Below are 21,527 nucleotides of genomic sequence, written 5' to 3'. Positions count from 1 at the left end.
CAGAAGAAAAGAGACGATTTATCTAGTGTCTATCTCCTAAGTAGTTATTTCTTTCATAGATCATCATCATGGTTTAAAAAGGTAGCATATAAATATCAAAAAATTTACTCGATTTTTTTTTCTCTGTGACTTTGTCTCTACCACTTCCCGGGAGCTCACGGAGGTTCTAGTGCTTTTGTTGAATGGTTCTCTCTCTGAAGACTAGCTGTACCCACAAAATCATTTCCTACTCAACCGTAATAGTGAGGTGGCTAAGAAAACTGCTCTTTGTTCTCTAAGTGTGTGTGCGTGTCTCACTTGAGGACAAGGCTGTGCCATTCCCTCCCTCTGCCTCCAGGACACAACCAGTCCTTCAAGACATGTCTGTCACAGAGACCTGCCTGGGCTGCTCCTTCAGAGCAGTGTGGATAGGACACTCTGGTGCTGGGTGGTTCTAATACTCTGACTGCTCTGTCCAGTATTCTCGTTACCCCTATTCCACCCAGGGGGAACAGAAATTTGCTTCCAGTTTCAGGCCCCCAACCCCTGCTGTCTCATTTTGCCCAGGGATCAGCAGGATGAGGAGAGTTAGGACCTCATAAAGAAACAGAGGCCAGAGTCAGTCACCTGCTGTTCTTTCTCCCTCACCTGGCACTAAGGCTGTGTCCTATATCCTTTAGGGTGACAAAAGGATCATGCATTTTTCCTCTTTCCCATGACATGACTTTCCTTAATAACCATCACGATACCTGGATCATCCTCAGATGTCCTGAGGCACAGGGCCGAGGTGTGAGGCATGGTTGGTCTTGTTGCCTAGCTACGCCCCACATAGGCAGAATGTCACATTCTCGGGGGATGAGTAACCCAAGTGTTACTAAGACTGCCCCTAGTATTCCCCGTCTCCCTCACAGCACAGCTGTCTCCGGGGGACAGATGAGAGAAGCCTGCCATCATGCTGAGCTGACATCTCATGTGTGAGGACATATGGGAACCACATTTTCTCATATTACTTCTTCAAAAATGAATTAAATTGGTCTATAAAGCATACATCTCTGTGACAATAAAACTGACACACGAACAGAGACTCGCCAGAGGAATGACTTCAGAGGAACCAGTGGTGTTGAAGGGTGTGTGTAAATGGAATTCACAGTCAAAAAAGCGAACAGGGAGGGCCCGGCACCTCTCTTGGCGTTTACACCCACTGAAAGTGAGAACACTTTGGATGCATTTCAAAAAATGCAAGTGTTTACAAGCAAGAGCATTCTAAGACACACGACGCAGGATGTGGAGGTATGTACCCTCTGAACACCTCTGCTGCCCCTCTATTGCCGATTTAAAATTTGGATCCAAAAGGAACCAAAGAAATGCATGTTCATTAAATAATGGAATGACACCTCCAGCTCCAAGGAATCAACACTCCTGTCTACGATCCTGGACACTGCACCAGGCTGGCACTGACGCCCTGGGCCAAGTCTCTGCCCTTAGGAAGCTCACAGTTTTGATGGGATAAGGAAACCACAAGAGAATCAATATAGAGCAGTTAGAGGTAGAAATTAGAAGGATCGACCTTTTACAAAGTGGTATTTAATTAATTTAGTGAGTAAAAGGGGGTCACAGGTGTTCAGAAAATAGTGGCAGTTCCTTGCAGCTGGGGTGTTCTGAGAGGCTTCACAGAGGAGGTGGAATCCAAGCTAAGCCTGGCGACAGGAGAACATCAGGAAAGGTGGGAAGGAAGTTCAAGATTCTAGATGGGGGGGGGGGGGGGTGGCGAACAGGTGTAACCAGAGCCAGTCACTTGGCAGGGGACTGAGGCTGTGTGAAAGAATAGGAAGAAACAAGAAAGCTGTCAACTCCCGCTTCAAAAGCACTTATAACAGCACTTTCACATCTTCATGCAAATAACTCTGGAGAGGGTGTTTCCTAGTACAAGCAGAGTCAGAGTTACTTGAACCTGATCTCTGTATCTGTATGAGCTACACAATGCTAGTAAGGTTAATGAACTAGAAATCATTTAATTTTATTTCTCAATAACATATCCATTTTTACACCGAAAGAAGAGCAGCATATGATTTGTTTTTAAATTAATATACAGCATTCATTTAAAAGAATTTTTTCTCAACTCTATGTCACTAGAAACAAAGTGATTTCCTATTACCGCTCTTGTCCTGCAGTGTCCCAAAGCTGCAGATGCACCTTGAATGCTTTCCCAGAAGATCCATTTGGTCCTTGTGTGTTGTAAACCTGAAAGATACAATTCCCTTCAGTTAATATTGCTTTGTATTCTTGTTAACATTCTAATTCTCTGGATTCAGCCAGTGTGTTTTTTCTTGATTACTATAATCAAAGTTCATAGTGCAGAATAAATATTTGCTCCATTTTTTTCCCACAAGTATCATAAAAATATCACTTTTAAATGTCAAGTACAAGTATGATTTCCAATGCAATTTAGCCACATTGCAAACTTAAACACCTTCTATCATTTCCTTATAGAGGCAACAAACATCAGATTTAGGACACAAGTTCTAGGTTCAAAAAGCAACTCATTTAACCTCTCTGAGTCTAATACTCTTATCTGCAAACTGAGGCCCATAATCCCTTCCTACTTAGCAGAGTTACTGCAAACTAAAATGAAATAACAAATGGGAAAGTATTTTTTTAATAGTGAAGTGTTTTACAAATACCTGAATTTCATTAACAGTGAAATGGACTTTCAAAATGATTTAGTTATGAAATATACACAGACTTTCTCGGTGAGTTAACACAGGACATTTCAAGCCTTCTTTTAACTAGTCATTTCTTCAAAGGTTCTTTTCAGGTAAGCTTGTTGATTTAGTGAAAATGACTTACAGGGAAAATTTTGCAAGGGTTTATATGCAGATGAGTGGGGACAAGGGGGAGGGGAGAACTCAGGCCAACCGGAAGCAAGCCAGTTTGCTAAAACTACACTGCGACTTTTGAAATAAGGTCCAGGTCATGATTCAGCTTCTCGGGCAATGGTCTTCCGGCAACCATTTCCTTTGTTTTCTTTCTGAATTCTCAAGGAATGAGTGGATTTGTGACATCAACTGGGAGCCACAGCCATCTTGGCAGTCAAGAAAACTTGGGTGGCAAGAAATCTGGCTAAGCTTATGGGCCTATGCTGCATGTCTCACATGTCACAATATCCTTATTCCTGTCATTAGTGTCTAGCACAGGAGAAGGGGTGGTTGTGATTCTCACTTAAACTCCCTTATCTTGGAAAATAGCATGAAATTGGTCTCACATTCTGTTCATAATAAGCCAGTGATTGATGGCTGAGGCTCCATGTAAATAAAAATGCAGCAAGAACTTACAAAGCTCATGTTCCAGCTATTTGCCAATCATACTTTTAACCTCTTCATTACAAGCAAGACTTACACTTTTTTTTTTTTTTTTTTTTTTTAGGAATTTAACTCCAATCAAGGAGTTAATGTTTTTTTTTTAGAGCCTAAATAACTCAAATTTTGAAAGATTCTTTGAGAGTTTATAGAAAACACACTATACAAATCCAAAAGTTATTTATTTGCCTTGTGTACTTTTGGAGACAAGAAGTAATGCCATTCAATATTTTTCAAGCAAAATGTTATTTATATTCAAAAAAGTAGTAAATAATATTCTAATGTTAGGTTATGAGTTTAAAAACACTTTCCAATGCAAATGCATAGTTTCCTAGTTTTTACTTTATACAGGAGGATAAATAATAACCGTATGTTTAAAAACTTACCACACGCTTTTCCCGAAAATCTATTCCTACTGTAGTGATGAATTTAGGGTTGAATTTATTATCTGTGTATCTATAAAGAAATGTCGTCTTCCCCACCCCTGAATCTCCAAGGGCCAGGAGTTTAATCAGATAATCATAGTCCCCATCGGTCATAGTGATGGTGTTGGTGGGCCTGGGTAAGAGAGGAAAAACAAGCATTTTATGATTAAAGCTGATTTTCCTTTGCCTCCTAAATACAACATAAATGTAATTTTCAAGATTAAAAAATCAAATGCCTCTGTTCTGCCAAATTCAGAACTAACTTGATCAAAGCAGCTTTGTAGATGAGGGCACAACTCTCATTTTTCTCAGTACAGATCCTTTTATGTCATGTCACTTAACCCCAAAAATATATGAAATAGCCATTGCCACAGAAATTAAATTAGAAGCCAAAAACATTTGTTTTGAAATCAGTGCCCTTTGGAATCAGAAGAGGTGCTAGGGAGAGAAGAGAGTTTCAGGAACAGAAACGGCAGTGCAAGATGCTGCGGGGATGCTAGAGAGAATGGCAACTACTTGCAGATAATAGAAGAGAACTGCCTAGGGGTATATTTTGCATTTAATCGCGCAGGAGTTCTCTATTATGTGCATACAAGATATTCCTTTTTAATTCTAAAAATTTAACACCTGGTATAATAACCTTTAAAACATCAATTTGAAATCATTTTAAAAGTAAGCTTGAGAAATCTTCCTTTTTGAAACACCAGAGCTTCTGCTCTCCACCTTCTACTGTGTTTGGCTACATAGTCGTATATTTTCCAGACCTCCGGAAAGAGGAAGAGGTGTCAGAAAGTATAGTAATGGTAGTCCTGCTAAAATTTCTGCTGTCGGAAGGAATAGCGTCACTTGCCATTTTTTCCAGGGCTCTGATCTCTCCTGATTCTGAGCAAGAATGAGCCACAAACTAATGCCAGGTGCCCCTGAACACCAGGGCACACAAGAATGACAGCATCGTGTGCTGGATACTTGGTGAAGTTTCCACTTTCGAGTTTAGAAAAATGATTTGCTATTTAGTACAACTTTCTGATGGATGGGTTCCAGAATCAAATGTTTATCATATCCTAGGTAGAGGAAGGCCTCTGAAGATTTTTCTAGAATGGAAAAAGTTGCTCTCATTATGTGTAAAAGAAGATTATTTCCCTACTTGCAAAGATCTGGAAAAGAGTTCATTCTTCAAAAGTTCTGAAGAGATTAAAACTACATTTCAATAACAATCCATTACATGGACATGTCTAAAAAACTAGACAATTCTAATAATTTTCTACATGTAAGAAAATGAGGTTCATAATGTCCACGTTTTTACTTTGTCATTCAACTTAGTAGTCAAAGACGATTTAAAATTTTTATTTTAAGATACAAATAACTAAAGGCAAACTGGTCCCCAGGTGTAAGCCTTAATGATGTGGCATAAAAACTAAAGCCATTGGCTGCCTTGATAGAGATAAGGCTGGAGGATACTGTGTTTCCACGGTAAATGAAGAGAATGGAGTCAAAAGGGAGTCAGCATCCTTTAAATTTTGCTGAAAGTTACTTACACTTTGTGTGTGTGTGTGTGTGTGTGTGTGTGTGTGTGTGTGTGTGTGTGTCTCAAGAAAACTAAATCTTAAGCAAATCTAGCCAAATACCTTCAATACACAGAGTTAGACCCAAAGATGAAAATTGAAAAAAATGGAATGACTAAAGGAGCTTCAGACAAGATATGAATACACTTGAGAAAGACTGCGAGAAAACAACATAAGCTTTCAAGATGGAACATGATTGATAAATGAGTCAAATCATCATTGTGCTTTTAATTCAAACAAAGCAGTGACCCTTATGAACTGCAGTTTCCCAACAAGACTTAACAGGAACACAAAATTGCACTTAACCCTCCAGCACAGGGAGGAGTTAAATAGGAGGAGAGAGATTCGGGATCATTGCACATGAGATTGCTTCCCACTTGCAAAATGAGACTATTAGCCACTTGCCAACTGCATGATCTACCATGGAGTGCTGATTGGCAGCTAGTGTGTCCTGTTACTTGAATGTAAACCTGCCTGGAATAATAGTGGGGCTGCAGTCGGTCAAGGTGTAATCCAGAGCAAGTGATGCAGGCTAAAATGGATCAATTTCACTGTGGCCTACACTGCCTCTTTTGTGTATATGAAGAGTGGTGGACCCTTGGTGGCATTTAAGACAAATACCACCCAAAATGAAGTCAAGCTTGGCACTGTTAAAACCCTTTTTTTAGTTTTTCCAATACCCTATTTGACATGTTGAGCTAGGTATAACATAGTTTAAGTTCCTTTTGTCAACTTATCACTACCTTCTTCTTGCTCTCTCCCTCTTTCTTTCTCCTATTTTCTTTTTAGTTCAGTCCCTCTTTTTATTACTACGTGATTTTCTGAGTTCCAATATTCATATGACCTTGATATTTTATACTTGGCACAGCAAATACAGCACCACAAAGAAAAATAAATCCGTGGCACGGTTTCCTTTTCTGACAACTAGGCTAAGAAATGATCCTCAAAGGGTGGAAAGTGGACAAGTTTAACAGTCTTGCATATTCTGGCACCATGATAGATGATCTTGCACTTCTTGGTTCTCTGGATTAAAAAGGAAGAAAATGCTAGAAGATTGCAGTGTTTGGGGTCATGTCTGACTCTTGGTCCTCAGCACAGTGTTATAGCCATACCACAGAGTCAGGAGAACCATGAGATACAGACCAGAGTGCCACACCCAGACCCCTGCACAGGACCGCAAGGGGCTGGAAGAGCAAGGAAAAGGACTGAAATACACGGCACCCCGGAGGCTCAGTCGAATGGAGTCTAAAGAGCAGAAAGAAGCCCAAGTGATCACACGGTCAAGCCCCTCAGTTTCCAGTAAAAAGCCACCTTCAGAGAAGATACATGACTTGTGGGAGTGACTGCAAGTTGCTGAGGAAAACCCATAACTCTTGTGCCTGTGGGACAGGTACAGGCAGAAACGTTTTCATTCCAGTGGGGAAGGGGATGGCCTTGTGTGGCTGGGAACATAATTTCACAGTCAGAATATCTCAAGTGAGCTGCCCACGGATCCTCTGTTTGCACCCCACCCCCAAGCCCCTGTTATTCTGGTTCGCCATAAGTTCCATTAGTGCAGGGACTTAATCTCCTCTGTCCAACGCTAGATTCACAGAGCCCAGCACAGCCGCTGGCATGTGGGAGCTCAACACATATTTGTTGAGTATAAAAATATATTTAAACTCTTCCGAGCGATACCAATGTTGTGATTCATGGAATCATCTCAAGAGTAAGTTGGTACAAACGATCCATCCGAATTCAGGACTTGAATTCCTGTTTATGTGTGAGTGTTTAGGTTGAAGGATCACTATGGTACTTTCCAGATCTGACTTCCTGAACTTACTTTTCCATTTTAAGTAGCATGAGATACAAAGATCTTCTCAAAATAGAATATTTATGTCTTCACAGGAACAGTTTCAAACAACCTTAGTAAAAGACAAAAGACAGAGGGACTGTACTTTCTGAGGATAAGATGTATGCCGGCTAAGAGCCTATAAAGTTGTCAGCTGAAAAGGTTAGGGCTCAGAGAACAGGATCCATTCATTTGTCCATCTAACACACACCCACGGGCACTCCTTCTTTGCCTGGATCTCAGGGTACACTCCTTGTTCTCTACTAGGGAGCTTAACAAATGCCACTTTGATGTATCAATGACTACAAATGATGGAATTACCCATGTGAACTGTGTTGTTCTTTGCTAGTCCAGTGAATAACGATCTTGAGAATGCCATGACAAGCTTATGACCCTGTGACTCCAGCTTATTAAATTAATAAAAGCCAACTCAATATTCTTAAGGCACTTTGGAAAGCTTAAAATAGTAGGCAAATAAAGTATTAGTGCATTTAGTGTAGATCATGCCAATAAAATAAAGCTATTGAGCATAAGATGGACAGATGTTTATTATTTCCTCATTAATTTTTATTTGATTGGCTGTGTTGGGCTCCAGTAGGTACATTTTGACTTGTGGGACTCTCAGCAAGGCACTACCAACTGAATGACAGCCTGAAGGCGGTTCCCACTAACTGACCTTGAAATATTGCTTCCCATAGCTACAATATACCAGAAACTTGGAACCAAATTACAGATGGCTGGATTAGTCTGGATTTGCAAACTATGCATCAAAGGAACAGAAGACATGCTTTTTTTCGGGGGGGGGGATTTTGAAATTAATTTTAAAAATTAAATTACAAATTAATTCTCTTCAGTATATTTTACAGCATTTTTTTGTTCTGTTAGAAAGGTCCATTACAACTGATTTTTATTTCAATTCTTCTGAAAGGTCATTTAGAATGAATTAATAGAAGAGAGCTTATATGGAAGGTTCAGACTAAATTGCAAATATAAATCAATGTCTACTTAACTGAACAATGTTTATTTAATCTGACAGTGGTCAGTGGGTCTACTGGAGCAATCGGATCAATTTTTAAAAAAAATAAGAGTATCTATTTTATCTGTGAGCAAAGGCTTTAATATAAAATAGAGGTGAACTCAGAATTTATCGAGCTCTGAAGTTTAGTTTACTTGCCCTAGAAGTAAAGGGCAGAAACTCCAACACAGGGTACATTTAAACTGATGTATCTGCATCAGCATGTTGTCTTGGCTCCCAATCACTAAACTTGTTTCTAAGCCAATGAGTAATTTTTTCTCCAGATTTTTTTTTCTCTAAAGTAACAGTTTCATTTGTCTTAGTTTGACAGTATCCCTGAAATTATGCACATTTCTTTTCTTGATTTTCTATTAGGGAAAATCTCAAACACATACTAAATTTGAGGAATTAAAATAGCAATAAAAGACCCCCATAGACCCATCACCCACTTTCTAAGTTACCAATGCTAATCTTATTTCATCCACCTTAAAACTATCAGATTTTTTTTTCCAAAGAAAATACCAGGTGTCATAACATTCAATATAAACTGTAAAATGAGATCTCTCCGCCTTGGTGTCATTGACATTGTATATATATATATATATATATATATATATATAGAGAGAGAGAGAGAGAGAGAGAGAGAGAGAGAGAGAGAGAGAGAGAGAAAGAGAGAGAGCAAACATTTGACTTTTTAAGAATTTGATAGGTCAGAAATCATATATTAATATAGCCTAATCTCCATTTCACTTACAACAAATAAGGTCAAACATCTTTTCATAGGTTGAGTGTTATTTTATCTGTGTGAATGAAGTAATCATATTCCTTGCCTATTTTTAAAAATGGTTTTATCTGTTTTTGTATGTCAGGAACATGAAAACTTTATTATTTAAGATGCAAATACTTTTCCCCATTTGTCTCTTTACTTTGCTGTGGTGTTCATGCACTTCTGTTATTACTGCTGATACTGTTTTGGGTATTGAGGGATAAAATTCTACCAATTAGGAAGCTTTCCAAGTCCAGGACGTAGAGGAAATCACAGGTGTTCCTATAGTCCTTACATAGTTTCAATTTTACATTTAAATCTCTACCTCACCTAGAATTTATTATAATATATAGTATAAAGAATTGGTCCAAATTTCTCTTCTAGCCATTGCAATACGACTTACTTAAAAATCCATTCTTATCCTTGAGTTGAGATCCAACAGACACACAGTTGTCTGTTTCTGGATTTTTTTCTCTGCTGTCTCATAGCCTGACTTTCTAGTCATACAGCACTGTTTACTGGGAGGGTTATCTCCTCCTCATTGTTCTTTCCTTGACATCTTTATGATCTGGATTTTCCCAAAGACATGACATGTCTTTCCATGTGGTCAGATCTTCTATTATGACCTTAATTACTTCATGATTTTTTTTTTCCTTCAGGTTTTGGATATCTTTATTGTTTATGTATAACTATTACTTTTGTTTTCTTATCTTTGAGCTCCAGCTATCATCTTGTTTGTTATGTGTTATCAGTTTTTGTGAAATGGCTTTATTACCCAATTCTTTGCTAAATTTTCTTCTTTGATGATGATTTTTCAATTTGCTATTTCTGAATTTTCTAGATATACAATCATACCCTTTCTTAATAGAGTTTTAGTTTTTCTTTCACATTTTTATGCTCTTATTTTTTATCTAGTCTACTTTCACTGGTTAGTACCTCTATTATAAAATGAAAGAGAAGCAGACATAGTGGCCTTCATTGTTCTGGATTTCGGTGGAAATTCTCCAGTATTTTTCCATTTAGCTATCTGAATCAATATGAGTAATTACTGAATTTTTCAATTGCCCTTTTTTCCTGTATGAGATCATCTTTTCATTTTTCTCTTTATTTCATTTGATAGAGTTTGACAGTACTATTTTTAATTTTGATAAAATTTTAATAGATTACCTTAGATAGAAACATTTTTACATAAATTTATGACATAAATTTCACTTCTTCATGATATCTCAATTTTTAATATACTGTTTCAAAGTTTTTTATAGTTGTTTCATTAGTATTCATTAGTAAAAATTGTGGGGTTTTTTTTTTTTAGAAAAAATCTTTGGTTTTCAAGCTTAGAATTGTGTTCAGTTTATAAAATATAAAATGTCCCTTTTTCTGTGCTCTGGCATATTTAGATGTTGAAAGAATTTTTATGTGACAACATCTAGTCCAAGTATTTTTATGTGGAAGTATTTTTAAAATATCACCTTGTCTATTTCTTCCTTGGTGATGGATCCATTTGATCTTGTTTTTATTTAATTTTGCAAAGTTATAATTTGGTAGAGTATTAATCATTTCACTTAGGAATTCTAATGTAATTGTACAAATTACTTATATGAATTTTAAAATTTCCTCTATTTTAATACTTATTTCCCATATGAAAACACTGAATTTGATCTCAAAATTTTAGTTTTCATGCTCATAATACAGCCTAGTCTGTTAATCCTCAATTTCTTGCCATCGTTCACTTTATCCATAGGAAGTCCTTTATTGTCCTACACTTTATCTTCTAAATGTAATCACAGCCATGATTTCTTGGTCCATGAGTTTTTATATTTCTGTCTCACCCCAGTTCCCAACACCCACCAAGAGACATAGGGCTGTGAGCCAATTCTAGTGATTCTTGGAATTCTGAACTTGAAGTTGCTAAAACCCGAATGTGCTCACAAAGCATTCCTGCTGAAAACCCTGCAGCTTGCCAACCATACTGGTTATCAGGGAAGAGAAGAAGTTACTTCCTGGTTTAAGACATTGACAGTTGAACAAGCTTTAGATTCACTCTGCTCACTAATATCAATCCACTTAGATCCATGCTTTTCATCTATTTCCCTATTGGATTTTTATAACTTAGCAGGAGTCGGTCAAGCACAAAGCTATTTTGTCCCCAGTTGCAGTATAATCTGGACACGTGATCTAGATGGAACCTTTCTGAGAAGGATGTGGGGGCAAAGGTCTGACCTGAGCCCTAAAGCTCAGCTGTACCCATGATAGAAAGCAAACCCCTAGGCATGCGTGCTTAGAACACTGGTTAGCTGGTGAGACCCAAATGTCAGGGTTTAATCAATTCAGGCTTTTGGCTTCCAATGAGCAAATAACTGGTAAGGAGGAACAAAATTGTACTATTCAAACTTTCTGTTTCAGACTCAGAGAAACCTCTCTGAAGGCCCATGTGAAGGGTAAAAGTAGTTGAGGTATACTGTAAAAGGCTGACAGTCGAAAATACTTCTTAATTCTGTGAGATTGCCAAGAACTTCACAGACCTCTTGGGAACCTGCATGTGTGCAACCCACATCATGCCCTGGGTCACAAAGTGGGCCCAGTGCCCACAGCAATGTGGGAGGACACCAACTTCATTGGCAAATCATCTGCATCACTCAGTACTGCAGGGGGAGAGACATAAGGGCCCCGCCTGTCCTACTGGATCCAGTGTGACCTCAGGGGTTCCCGTTAGACCTTGCTCCTTCTCCCCTGCTTCATGTCCATCTTTTTGTTCTTGACCCTGGTTCTGACGATTTCAGCTACAACACAAGACTTAAAATGCACAGGCTGCACAGATTGCTTGGTCAACTCCTTCAACTGCCTATAGTCTAATCTGACGAATAACTATGGGATTCTGAATCACTCATAATGAGCCTTTATTTTTTATTTTTTTGGATAAAATCTTCACTGATACAAATTTTCTAGATTGTTGATAAGCCAACATCAGGTATGTGTCTCTATTTTCAAATGTTTAACAATTGGATAGTAGATCTTGTTATAGCTAAGACAGTACCATGGAAAGAACATCTGTTTCAAATAGAATGTCCTGCACTGCTTATATCAGACTTACAAATTCTAGCTTTGAAAGATAGCCACCTGGTTACAATATTATGGGATATATATATTTATCCAATATTACGAGATACATGTATTTATAGATATATGCAAAGTAGTTATGAGCATTTAACATTAAACTCACTCTAAAGTGTTGCATTTTGCTCTAAATCCTCAAAAAGTTGTCCTATGGATGCTAATATGTCTGTATAGCCCATAAGCAAATCAATCAAAGAATTTTGCTTTAAATATACACATAAATCTTCAGCTTACATGATGAGATGAAGAGAAAAATGTTGGTTTCTTGTTCAATTTGCAGTGTATTAAGTCAAATGGAGAATAATTCTTGCATGATTTGTAATAATAGTATCTTCAGATGCTATTCTTCAGTTAAAGACCTCATGAAATCCAGAAATAGTAGTTAGAAGCTTTACAGATGCTTCTCTAAAACATGATGGTGCAGGATTTTATGGTTGTTTCTCCAGACAGGTAAGACTCACTAGGCAATTCTTATAAGACACACCATCTAACAGAATTTTCACAAAAATTAATATTTTTAATCAAAGGAAGTAAATCGTTAATATGAAAAGTCACACACACACACACACACACACACAGACCATTGCAGCAAAAATAGAAAAAAAAATGTCAATCTACAGGAAAAGGATATTTGAGATGAACTCACGTAATAATAAAATAATGATATCTAACAACAGTGATATCGCCTTCTTATACATTAGGTTCTCTTTTAAGTACTAAACTCTACCTTAAGGTAACCCAACAGCACTACAGAGTCAATTCAATTCCCATCGGAACCTTTCTTTCTCTCTTTCTTTCTTTCTCCCTTTCTTTTTGGAAATGACAAGTTGATCCTAAAATTCACACGCCAGTGCAAGGAACATGGAATAATCAAAACAATCTTAACTAAAATACATCAAAACCAGAGAGCTCATACTCCCCAATTTCAAAACTTACCACAGAGTTACAGAGTCCAGACTGTGTGGCACAGGCCCAAGTACAGACATTAAGTCAATGGAAGAGAATTTACTTTAAAACTCTTGGTTCTAACGTTTATGTTCAATTGTGACAGGGGTTCTAAGACAATGCAGTGGGAAAAGAAGTCTTTTTCTTAGGTGCCATGACACCATGTAGAAAAAAAACAGCTCAAAATGGAACACAGACCTAAATGTAAGAGTTAAAGCTATGAAACTCTTAGAAGAACACATAGGAGTCAATGTTCATGACTTTGGATTAAGCCATGGTTTCTTAGATTTAAAAAAAAAGTACAAGTGACAAAAAAATAGATAAAAAAGTTTTGTGCTTCAAAAGACACCATAAAAAGTGAAAATATAACTACCAGACTTGAAAGAGAATTCAAACCATATATCTGATGAAGGACTTGTATCCAAACTGCACAAAGAACTCCTACCACTCAACACTAAAGAGACAAAAAATAAAATTAAAAATAGACATTAGCCTTATGTACATGTATGATTACACGAATGGTGTGAATCTACATTGTGTGCAACCATAGAAACGCAATGATGTACCCTATTTGTGTACAGTGAATCAAAATGCAGTCTGTAAAAAATTTAAAACTAAATAAAAAATAACAAAATAAATAAATAAATTTTTAAAAATGCAAAAAAAATGGATTTGTACAGGTATTTCTTCAAAGACCTTATACAAATGGCCATAAGACAATGCTAAAAGAGCAACAGTTATTAGAAAAGTACTAATCCAACCCATGGTGACACTTCACCCCCACCAGGAGCCTATACCACAAATATGGAGGAGAAGAAGGGCTTCCAGCATGAGGCAGATGGAACCCCCCACCTGGCTGGCGGGAATGCAGTGGGTGCATCCACTTTGAAAAAGAGTTTGGTAATTCCTCCAAAACTTGAACATGAACTAAACATGTGACCTTGTAATCCCATTCCTAGGTCTATGAGAAGTAGAGAAATGAAAATATATGTCCACACAAAAACTTGTACATGAATGTTCGTTACAGAATTACTTACAACAGCACCAAACTGGGAGCAAAAGAAAGGTCCGTCCACTGAACGTGTTAACAAACTGTGGTGTGATCGCAAGTGGAAGCTATTCAGCCAGAGAAAGGCCTCAAGTACTTGGTCTGCTACAACCTGGAAAAGCCTTGAAAACATTGCTAAGGGGAAGAAGCCGAAGCAAAAGGCTACATGGTTAATGACTTCATTTATATGAAATGTCCAGAATGGACAAATTCATACGTACAGAATGTCAGTTAGGGTTTGCCAGGAGCTGCAGAGAGGAGGAATGGTGAGAGGGGTAGGGACTTTTGGTGACAGGGAGACAAATGAAAATGTTTTGGATTTAGATAGTAAGGGTGGCACAACTTTGGGAAGAAACTAAAAGCACCAAATTGTACATGTTAAATGAACAGATTTTATGACATGAATTTTAGCTCAATAAAGCTATTATTAAAACCCCAACAAAGTGGGAATACTACATTTCATTTTACAAATAACTTTTTGTAAAAAAGTTAGCCAGTACTACTAGCTATGTATTCAGTAATACTATGTTTAGCAACATACTAGTAAGAATCATGCATATCCGAACATTGATACTTGCTTGAAACCTAATGGAAATGGCTTGTAGAATGCATGCTATAAAGCTAATGAGCACAAATACAGCTATTTCTTTGTTATTAAAATACTAAGATTTCATCTTACTCCAATCATAATGGCAGTTATCAAGAATACAAGCAACAATAAATGTTGGCGAGGATGTGGGGAAAAAGGTACACTCATACACTGCTGGTGGAAATGCAAAATGGTACAACCATTATGGAAAGCACTATGGAAATTCCTCAGAAAACCTAGAATGGAACCACCATTTGTTCCAGCTATCCCACTCCATGGTTTATATCCAAAGGACTTAAAATCAGCATACGACAGTGATGCAGCCACATAAATGTTTATAGCTGCTCAATTCACCATAGCTAAAATATGGAACCTACCTAGATGCCCTTCAACAGATGAATGGATAAAGAAAATGTATATATACATATATATATACACACACATATATACATATATATACACAATTACATATATATATTTTTTATATATATATATATAAATACACAATATTACTCAGCTTTAAAGAAGAATGAAATTATGGCATTTGTTGAATTAGCGAAATAAGCCAAACCCAAAAAACCAAAGGCTAAATGTTTTCTCTGATATGCGGAAGTTAATTCACAATGTGGGGGCTAGGGAAGAATAGAGTTACTTTATATTAGGTAAAGGGGAGTGAAGGAGGGGAAGGAGTGTGGGGGTAGGAATGATAGTAGAGTGAAACAGACATTATTATCTCATGTACATATATGACTGCATGGCCCATGTGATCTTATAATATGTATAATCAGAAAAATGAGAGATTATACTCTCCATTTATGTATGAGCTATCAAAATGTATAAATGCATTCTACTGTCATGTACAATAATTTAAAACAAAAATTAATTTAAAAATATTGATTATTTGACGGTCCTGATAATCAATCTACTGTGTCCATGTGCTCACAAATGAAGAGATTAGTTGAAAATCACTGAGAAACAGCAGGGTGGGTTGACTACCTGGTGCTGTCAACACTGGAGTGGTACATGGGAGTATACATAACCCAGTGGGTCCCCAAGATGGGTGGTCATCAATATTCCCTGGGGAAGGGTTACAAATAAAAACTCCAGGGCCTTTCCAGATGGGATGAATCAAAACGTCTGCAGGCAGGTCTTGGAATGTGGAGATTAAATATTCCCTAAAATAGGAGAGGACAGCAGCCTGGATGGAAATTTTTTTTCCATCATTATTTATCTAGGCCCACATCAACAGCCTGCTTCAGAAGGCTATCAGCAACTCCTTGTAGAAAAACCCATTGTCAAGAAAGGAGACAAGTTGATCTCATTTGACCTGGTTACAGTTTAGAGCAATTTCTTCTAGTTGATTGTCATCAGCAAACCTTGGCGCACAGCGAATGATGGATACCTCCTTGTGCTAAAAACATTACAGTTCCCTTCAGGCTGCCCACCTATGTGGAATTTTGTTTCCTTGCATATTCAGTTTTGTTTCCTTGAAAACTAGGAGGAGCCCTTGAAACCTTATAGCTTTACCCACTCAAAACACATGTACTGAAGATGTTACATGAATATTTGAATTTAGTAAACAAAACTTCAAGAGTTTTATCAAAGACTTTATATTTAGCCTGAAAAGCTCTCCTGCTAGAGTTGACAAGGGGATTGCATGGCTCATTTTTTTCTATGGAAGTTATTGTTGTTGTTGTTTTACTGTTTTGTGAGATCCTTTTAGCCAGAACTTCAGCTAGGGACCAAGAAAAATAAATGTAAAATAAACAATTAAATTCCTTAAAATTCTGCAAAGCGGTACAGTGAAAGAATCTTTTCCCCATAGATCTCTTCCAAGACTGAAGAACCTAGTGATGCAATGAAGCAGAACTAATGCCTGTTGAACAGATGAGGGAAGTGCATGCAAATAAACCACAGCCTCCCTGAAATCAGTTACCAAGAGCAGAAATGGGGTTTCTGACCTTGGCAGTCCTCGAGCTTGGCTGCTTTTAGAACTCCCCAGTGCATCAGCCATACTCTCCAAACCTAGTAAATCTGAATCCTGATGATGAGACAAAACCACTTGCATTTTTTCATGCTTCCTGGATGATCCAACCCTTTCGCCAAGGTCAGTAACCACTATCCTAGTGCCAACTTTTGGTTTCACTCTATGGCTACCAGGAGAAAAGAGGACCACACCCACTAAAGATGTGTCTTTTCCTAAGACACTGCCTGGGTGGGAAGATGCTTCCCTGCCTACTTTGGGCACCTGCTTCAAGGTGAACCAGCACCAAGCACAGGATAATTCCTTGCCTTATAAGAAACACCACTCTGAAGAGACAATCCATCCTTCTTCTCCTTAGAGTTATATCATATGTGAAAAGATGTTACATTTATATTTGTAAGTTGAAGCTTATCTTGATGTCTTCATATAGAAAAAGACATGGTTTATAAATTAAAGGCATACTTGTGGTTTTTAAAGACATTTTATTTTTAAATTAACTAGTAAAATTGTATATATTTAGAGTCTGCAACACGTTTTGAAATGTTGTGAAATGGCTAAGTTGAGCTAATTAATAAATTCATTACCACGCAAAATCTTTTTCATGATAACACTTAAAATCTACTCTCTTAGCAATTGTCAAGAATATGATTATAATTAACCATAGGCACCATGGTGCACCTTGGTTCTCTTAAACTCATTCCTCTTATCTAACTGAACTTTTGTATTCTATGACCCACATCTCCCCAATCCCCCACCCACCATATGCTTGTTTTATAAGAGACTTCACTAAATTTTCAGGTGTTTGTCTAATAATTGTGCAAAATGGTTAATTTACGTGTTGGCTGATGCTTTTAGGAAGTCATGCCAAAGTTCTGCTGTTTTGCTTCATTATCTGAGAAAAAAACATAATAATCAAAATATCTGCCCACAAATTCTGCCTCTGAGATGGGAGGAAGCAAATTAGATAGCATCTCTGGATCCATAGGCAGATAACTATGAAAACAAGTTCCATATTACTAAAATTTTCCCATTTAAATATAATTCTGAATAACTTACAGAGCCAGGCGACTCCAATGCTAAGAAATATAAAAACTGTAAGACCTCTTTATGAAGAGAATATTTACTGGGTTTTTGGTCAATATTTTATAAGCAGTAATTATGAAAAAAAAATGCTGAGGTAAAACAAAGATTATAGCTACAGAGAAGGGAGTTAGTCCAAAGAAAATGCTTATTTGTCTCATAAAGTCTCCTTCTACATTATGTAGATGCTGGAAATTTCTGAATTCAATTATTATTTCTGCAATATATATGTATATATATTATGCAATATGTATGATATATATATATGTATATATATTACATATATGAGGGTGAATAGAAACTAAAGAAGGCTATTGCATGCACCTCTTATGCCATCTTATGTGGTTGGAGAGAAAGTCCTTTCATGTGATATGTTATTTGAGAGGAAGGCTACCTGAGGAGCTCTAGGGCTGAGTCTGATAGGAGTTCAGAGGAGAAAGAAAAACTCCTAACACATGCATGATGGGTAGGGAAGGACAGAAACACTCAAGAGGGCTGCACAGAGGAGGTGATACAAGAGTTGTAGCTTGATGGGTAAAAGGGAGAAAAGGGGATCCTGGAGGCAGGACGTGGACCCAGTATCACTGGGTTTAGATGAAAGCACAACTCTTTTGGTGGCTGCAATTGATGAGTTTGGATATCCAGGGTTAAGTGTTGACTGTGGTATAATGATAAGAGGCAAGCATTAGAATCCACACCCCTGGGTTTAGAAGGAGAATTACAGCCATTTCCACTCGGGTGGCAACTTACCTAACCCTGGATTCTCAGGTTCTTTATCTGCAGTTGTGAGTATGCAAAAATACTAGCTCAGTGCATTCATGCACCATGAATTTCTCTCCATTCTTGACTTGCCAAGCAATAGAGTAAAGATAAACAAATAAGTAAACAAACAAATAAATACCTAAATACATAAATTTGACCACAAAATCATCAATCAATCAACGTAGCCTAAAATGAAGTCACTGGACACCTCAGAACAAAGATAGTGTAGAAAACCCAAAGAAAATCCTTGGCTAAAGTTTACAAAGCTGGTTTTACTGCTACTTAAGAAAGTACTTAACAAAGTAGCAGTAGATTATTTCAGCCATTTCAGGCCCTGCTGGAGCTCTGATTAAAAAAACAATAGTGAACAATGACTAATTACAGCATTAATGAGACTATTGTTTCTTTCTTGGCAGTAACCTCATCAATGGACCATGTCTTAGACTCACCTAACATTTTCCAGTATAAAACATTCATAATGTGGTCTTTGTCAACTCTCACCCCCAGCTGTTCCTAGTGAGAAAAGCCCTCATTAGCACCAAGACATTTACAGCTTAAGCATCAAGACATTTACAGCTCTGACCAACTTTCCTGCCGGTTGGTACATTTTAAAGTTTAACCAGAGCAGGGCAGAAGGCAGCGTCTTGGGGTCTCGCTCAGGATCTAACCATGGAGTGTTCTAGCAAAGCAGGGCAGTTCTCATATGCTTACACCTTAGAGGTGGTGAACATTATTGAGGAAGTTAACTTTTGGTTGACAAAAAATGTGAAATATTTAAAAGTATGAGGAGCTTAACAGCCATAATGGCAATGCCAGTGATATTATGCCAACCTCTATTAGATTAGCTCTACTTTGGAAATTTCCCCTCATCTAGTTATTCTTTTTCTTCTTAATCTGGTATTATAAATTCTAAAGAAAACCACCTTTAATTGTTTGAGACACTACCTGCTGGAGTCAACTATTGCAGGAAAAGGACTAGATAAACTCTGGTCCCAGGACCCCCCTAACAAGTAATCATTTTATAGTTTTTTAGAACTTCGGAAGGTCTTTGGATAACATCAAAGTGTGGACTGGAGGCTGACTTTTTCTTTAATTAAAAAGTGGAATGTTTCACCTGTAGGGAAATAATCGCTGTGACTCTACTTCATGTACAACCAGAAAAATGAAAGTTGTACCCCGTTTGTAAACAATGAATCAAAATGCATTCTGCTGTCATGTCTAACTAAATAGAACAAACAATATAGAAAAATGGGCATAAAAAAAAAGAATTCTAGGGGCTGGCCTAGGAGGTGAAGACTGACTGTCAATCTGAGGTCTCTAAGAGGGTCTTTGTTTTGGGGTGATAGTTCCTCTCCCCATCTTCTCAGCCTGCCAGCTCTTGAATAAACCTGATTTCCTTTCCAACGACTCCCCTCTGCAAGTGTCAGCTTCAAGCGCTGAGAGGGCAATTGGGGCCAGCACCGGTTGTGTGCTGAAATTACACTGATCAAAAGCTTTCCACTTAGAATTTCGAATTACACTTTTGCCCAATTTTTCTTTAAGCTGAGAAAGGAATCTGAGTGGAAACACACCCTCTCTCGACTGTGCTTCTCAGAGTGACTGTTCTTGCTGAACAAAAATCACAAAATTGGAAGAAAAGAAAAAAAAAAGATCCCAGAGTTGAAGTCTTATAAAAATAAATTTGTTTTAAGACTGCTTAAGAAATGAGCTTTGCCTGTATGTTCTGGTGTTGATGTGAAGAGGACACAGTTGTGGCCTCTGAAAGAACCCAGACTGGTGATGTTACATCTCACTGCCACAAAAGTCAAGGCCCTGAAGATGATTCCTGGCCAAGAAGGAAAAAAACATGACCACAGTCTCTGTTGACATGTAAGTTTGTGATGTATTTTAACAAAAGGATAAATAAACTTACTATGTTAAATCAAATACTAAATACTTAATGTAAACCATATAGTGGAAAAAATCACAATAAGCTGTCACCAAGTACACACATGTGCCACACCTGACACATCGCAGTTTATGGAAGGTCTGCATAGCAAAGAAATTCTTGCAGTCTATTCCTCTAATGTCAGAGAAAGCTCTTCTTATGCCATTTCCTCCAATTTTTAAAAAGGAAAGTCCAAATTTAATCCAAATCTTTCTTTTATATCATACTTCATAATATTCTAGGAGCTTTAACTATAAATGAGAGGTCCTTATAGCTAAAATCAAGGTTTTGGTAAATAGTATTATTCCAAAAAGAGGCGTAATTATGAAGCTAAATTCTTACATATTAAATTTTAGGAGTATAAATTCTAAGTACATATAAAAACAGAATAAAAATGCTTTTGCACGTACTCTGATTCCGCATTCCCTTTGACTACATTAAGTGGAACATAGCATTGTATGTGACTCTGAGAGGGTTCATACTTTAAAAGAAGGTTTCTCTTCAAATGTGCTTTCTCTCCTAGTGTTAGACAGCAGCTCATCATCCAGCTCAGAGTTACAGAAGGACCAACACAGGCTAATATCGACTCCATTGTCCTTTTCCTAATCAAGCAAAGGCTGGATAACGGACACCCGAAAGTCTCCCAGCACGATCTGAAAGAGCTGCATTCCCTGGCATCTAAAACAGAACCTGGTTTCCTAAATTCAGCTACAGGTAAGTCACCTTTGTGGGATACTCACAAATGCTGGCTGAGGAAATTCTCTCTCCCTCAGGGTAGATGGGCTTATAGTTTCTTCAGCAATGCAAATAAATAGGATAAAATATAAGGGATGAGTATGAGGACAGGAGCTACAATACTGTCTTCCAGCAAACAGTACTAACCGGGCTGTGGAGGACTAGCATGGTCACAGTGGGGGCAGTGGGGTCACACCTGCAGGCATGCAGAACACACATGCGCTCATGAACACACACACACACACACACACACACACAATGTGCACAGACACATCACACACTGGAGGATCATGAGGACTCTGATCCACTCCTTAAAAGCCAGGCTTCTATTTAAGTTGGTCTTGTCAGAAGATGTGCCCACTTCAAATGTTTAGAAAGTAATCCAGAAATACATAAAATTGACAACACA

At 37.7% G+C, this 21,527-nt stretch overlaps 1 protein-coding gene across 3 annotated transcripts in view; it reads right to left on the bottom strand.

Moving 5' to 3' along the window:
* Rab27b (RAB27B, member RAS oncogene family) overlaps positions 1-21,527 on the bottom strand; it is a 56,675-nt gene that overhangs the window by 10,934 nt on the left and 24,214 nt on the right. For 2 of the 3 annotated variants that reach the window (XM_047526455.1, XM_047526453.1), the window contains exons 2-3: positions 3,722-3,893; positions 2,135-2,220 (exon numbers count right to left, since the gene is read on the bottom strand). In XM_047526455.1, the coding sequence (XP_047382411.1) occupies positions 2,135-2,220; positions 3,722-3,874 (239 nt within the window). In that variant the 5' untranslated portion in view covers positions 3,875-3,893. Of the gene's footprint in view, positions 1-2,134; positions 2,221-3,721; positions 3,894-12,282; positions 12,408-21,527 lie in introns of all 3 variants that reach the window. The other variant, XM_047526454.1, reaches the window with a different exon arrangement.

The sequence above is a fragment of the Sciurus carolinensis genome, chromosome 15, assembly GCF_902686445.1.
Source record: "Sciurus carolinensis chromosome 15, mSciCar1.2, whole genome shotgun sequence".
NCBI classification, from domain to species: domain Eukaryota; kingdom Metazoa; phylum Chordata; class Mammalia; order Rodentia; family Sciuridae; genus Sciurus; species Sciurus carolinensis.
Note: the sequence above shows the minus strand (reverse complement) of the source record. Positions and strands in the feature narration are given on the sequence as shown.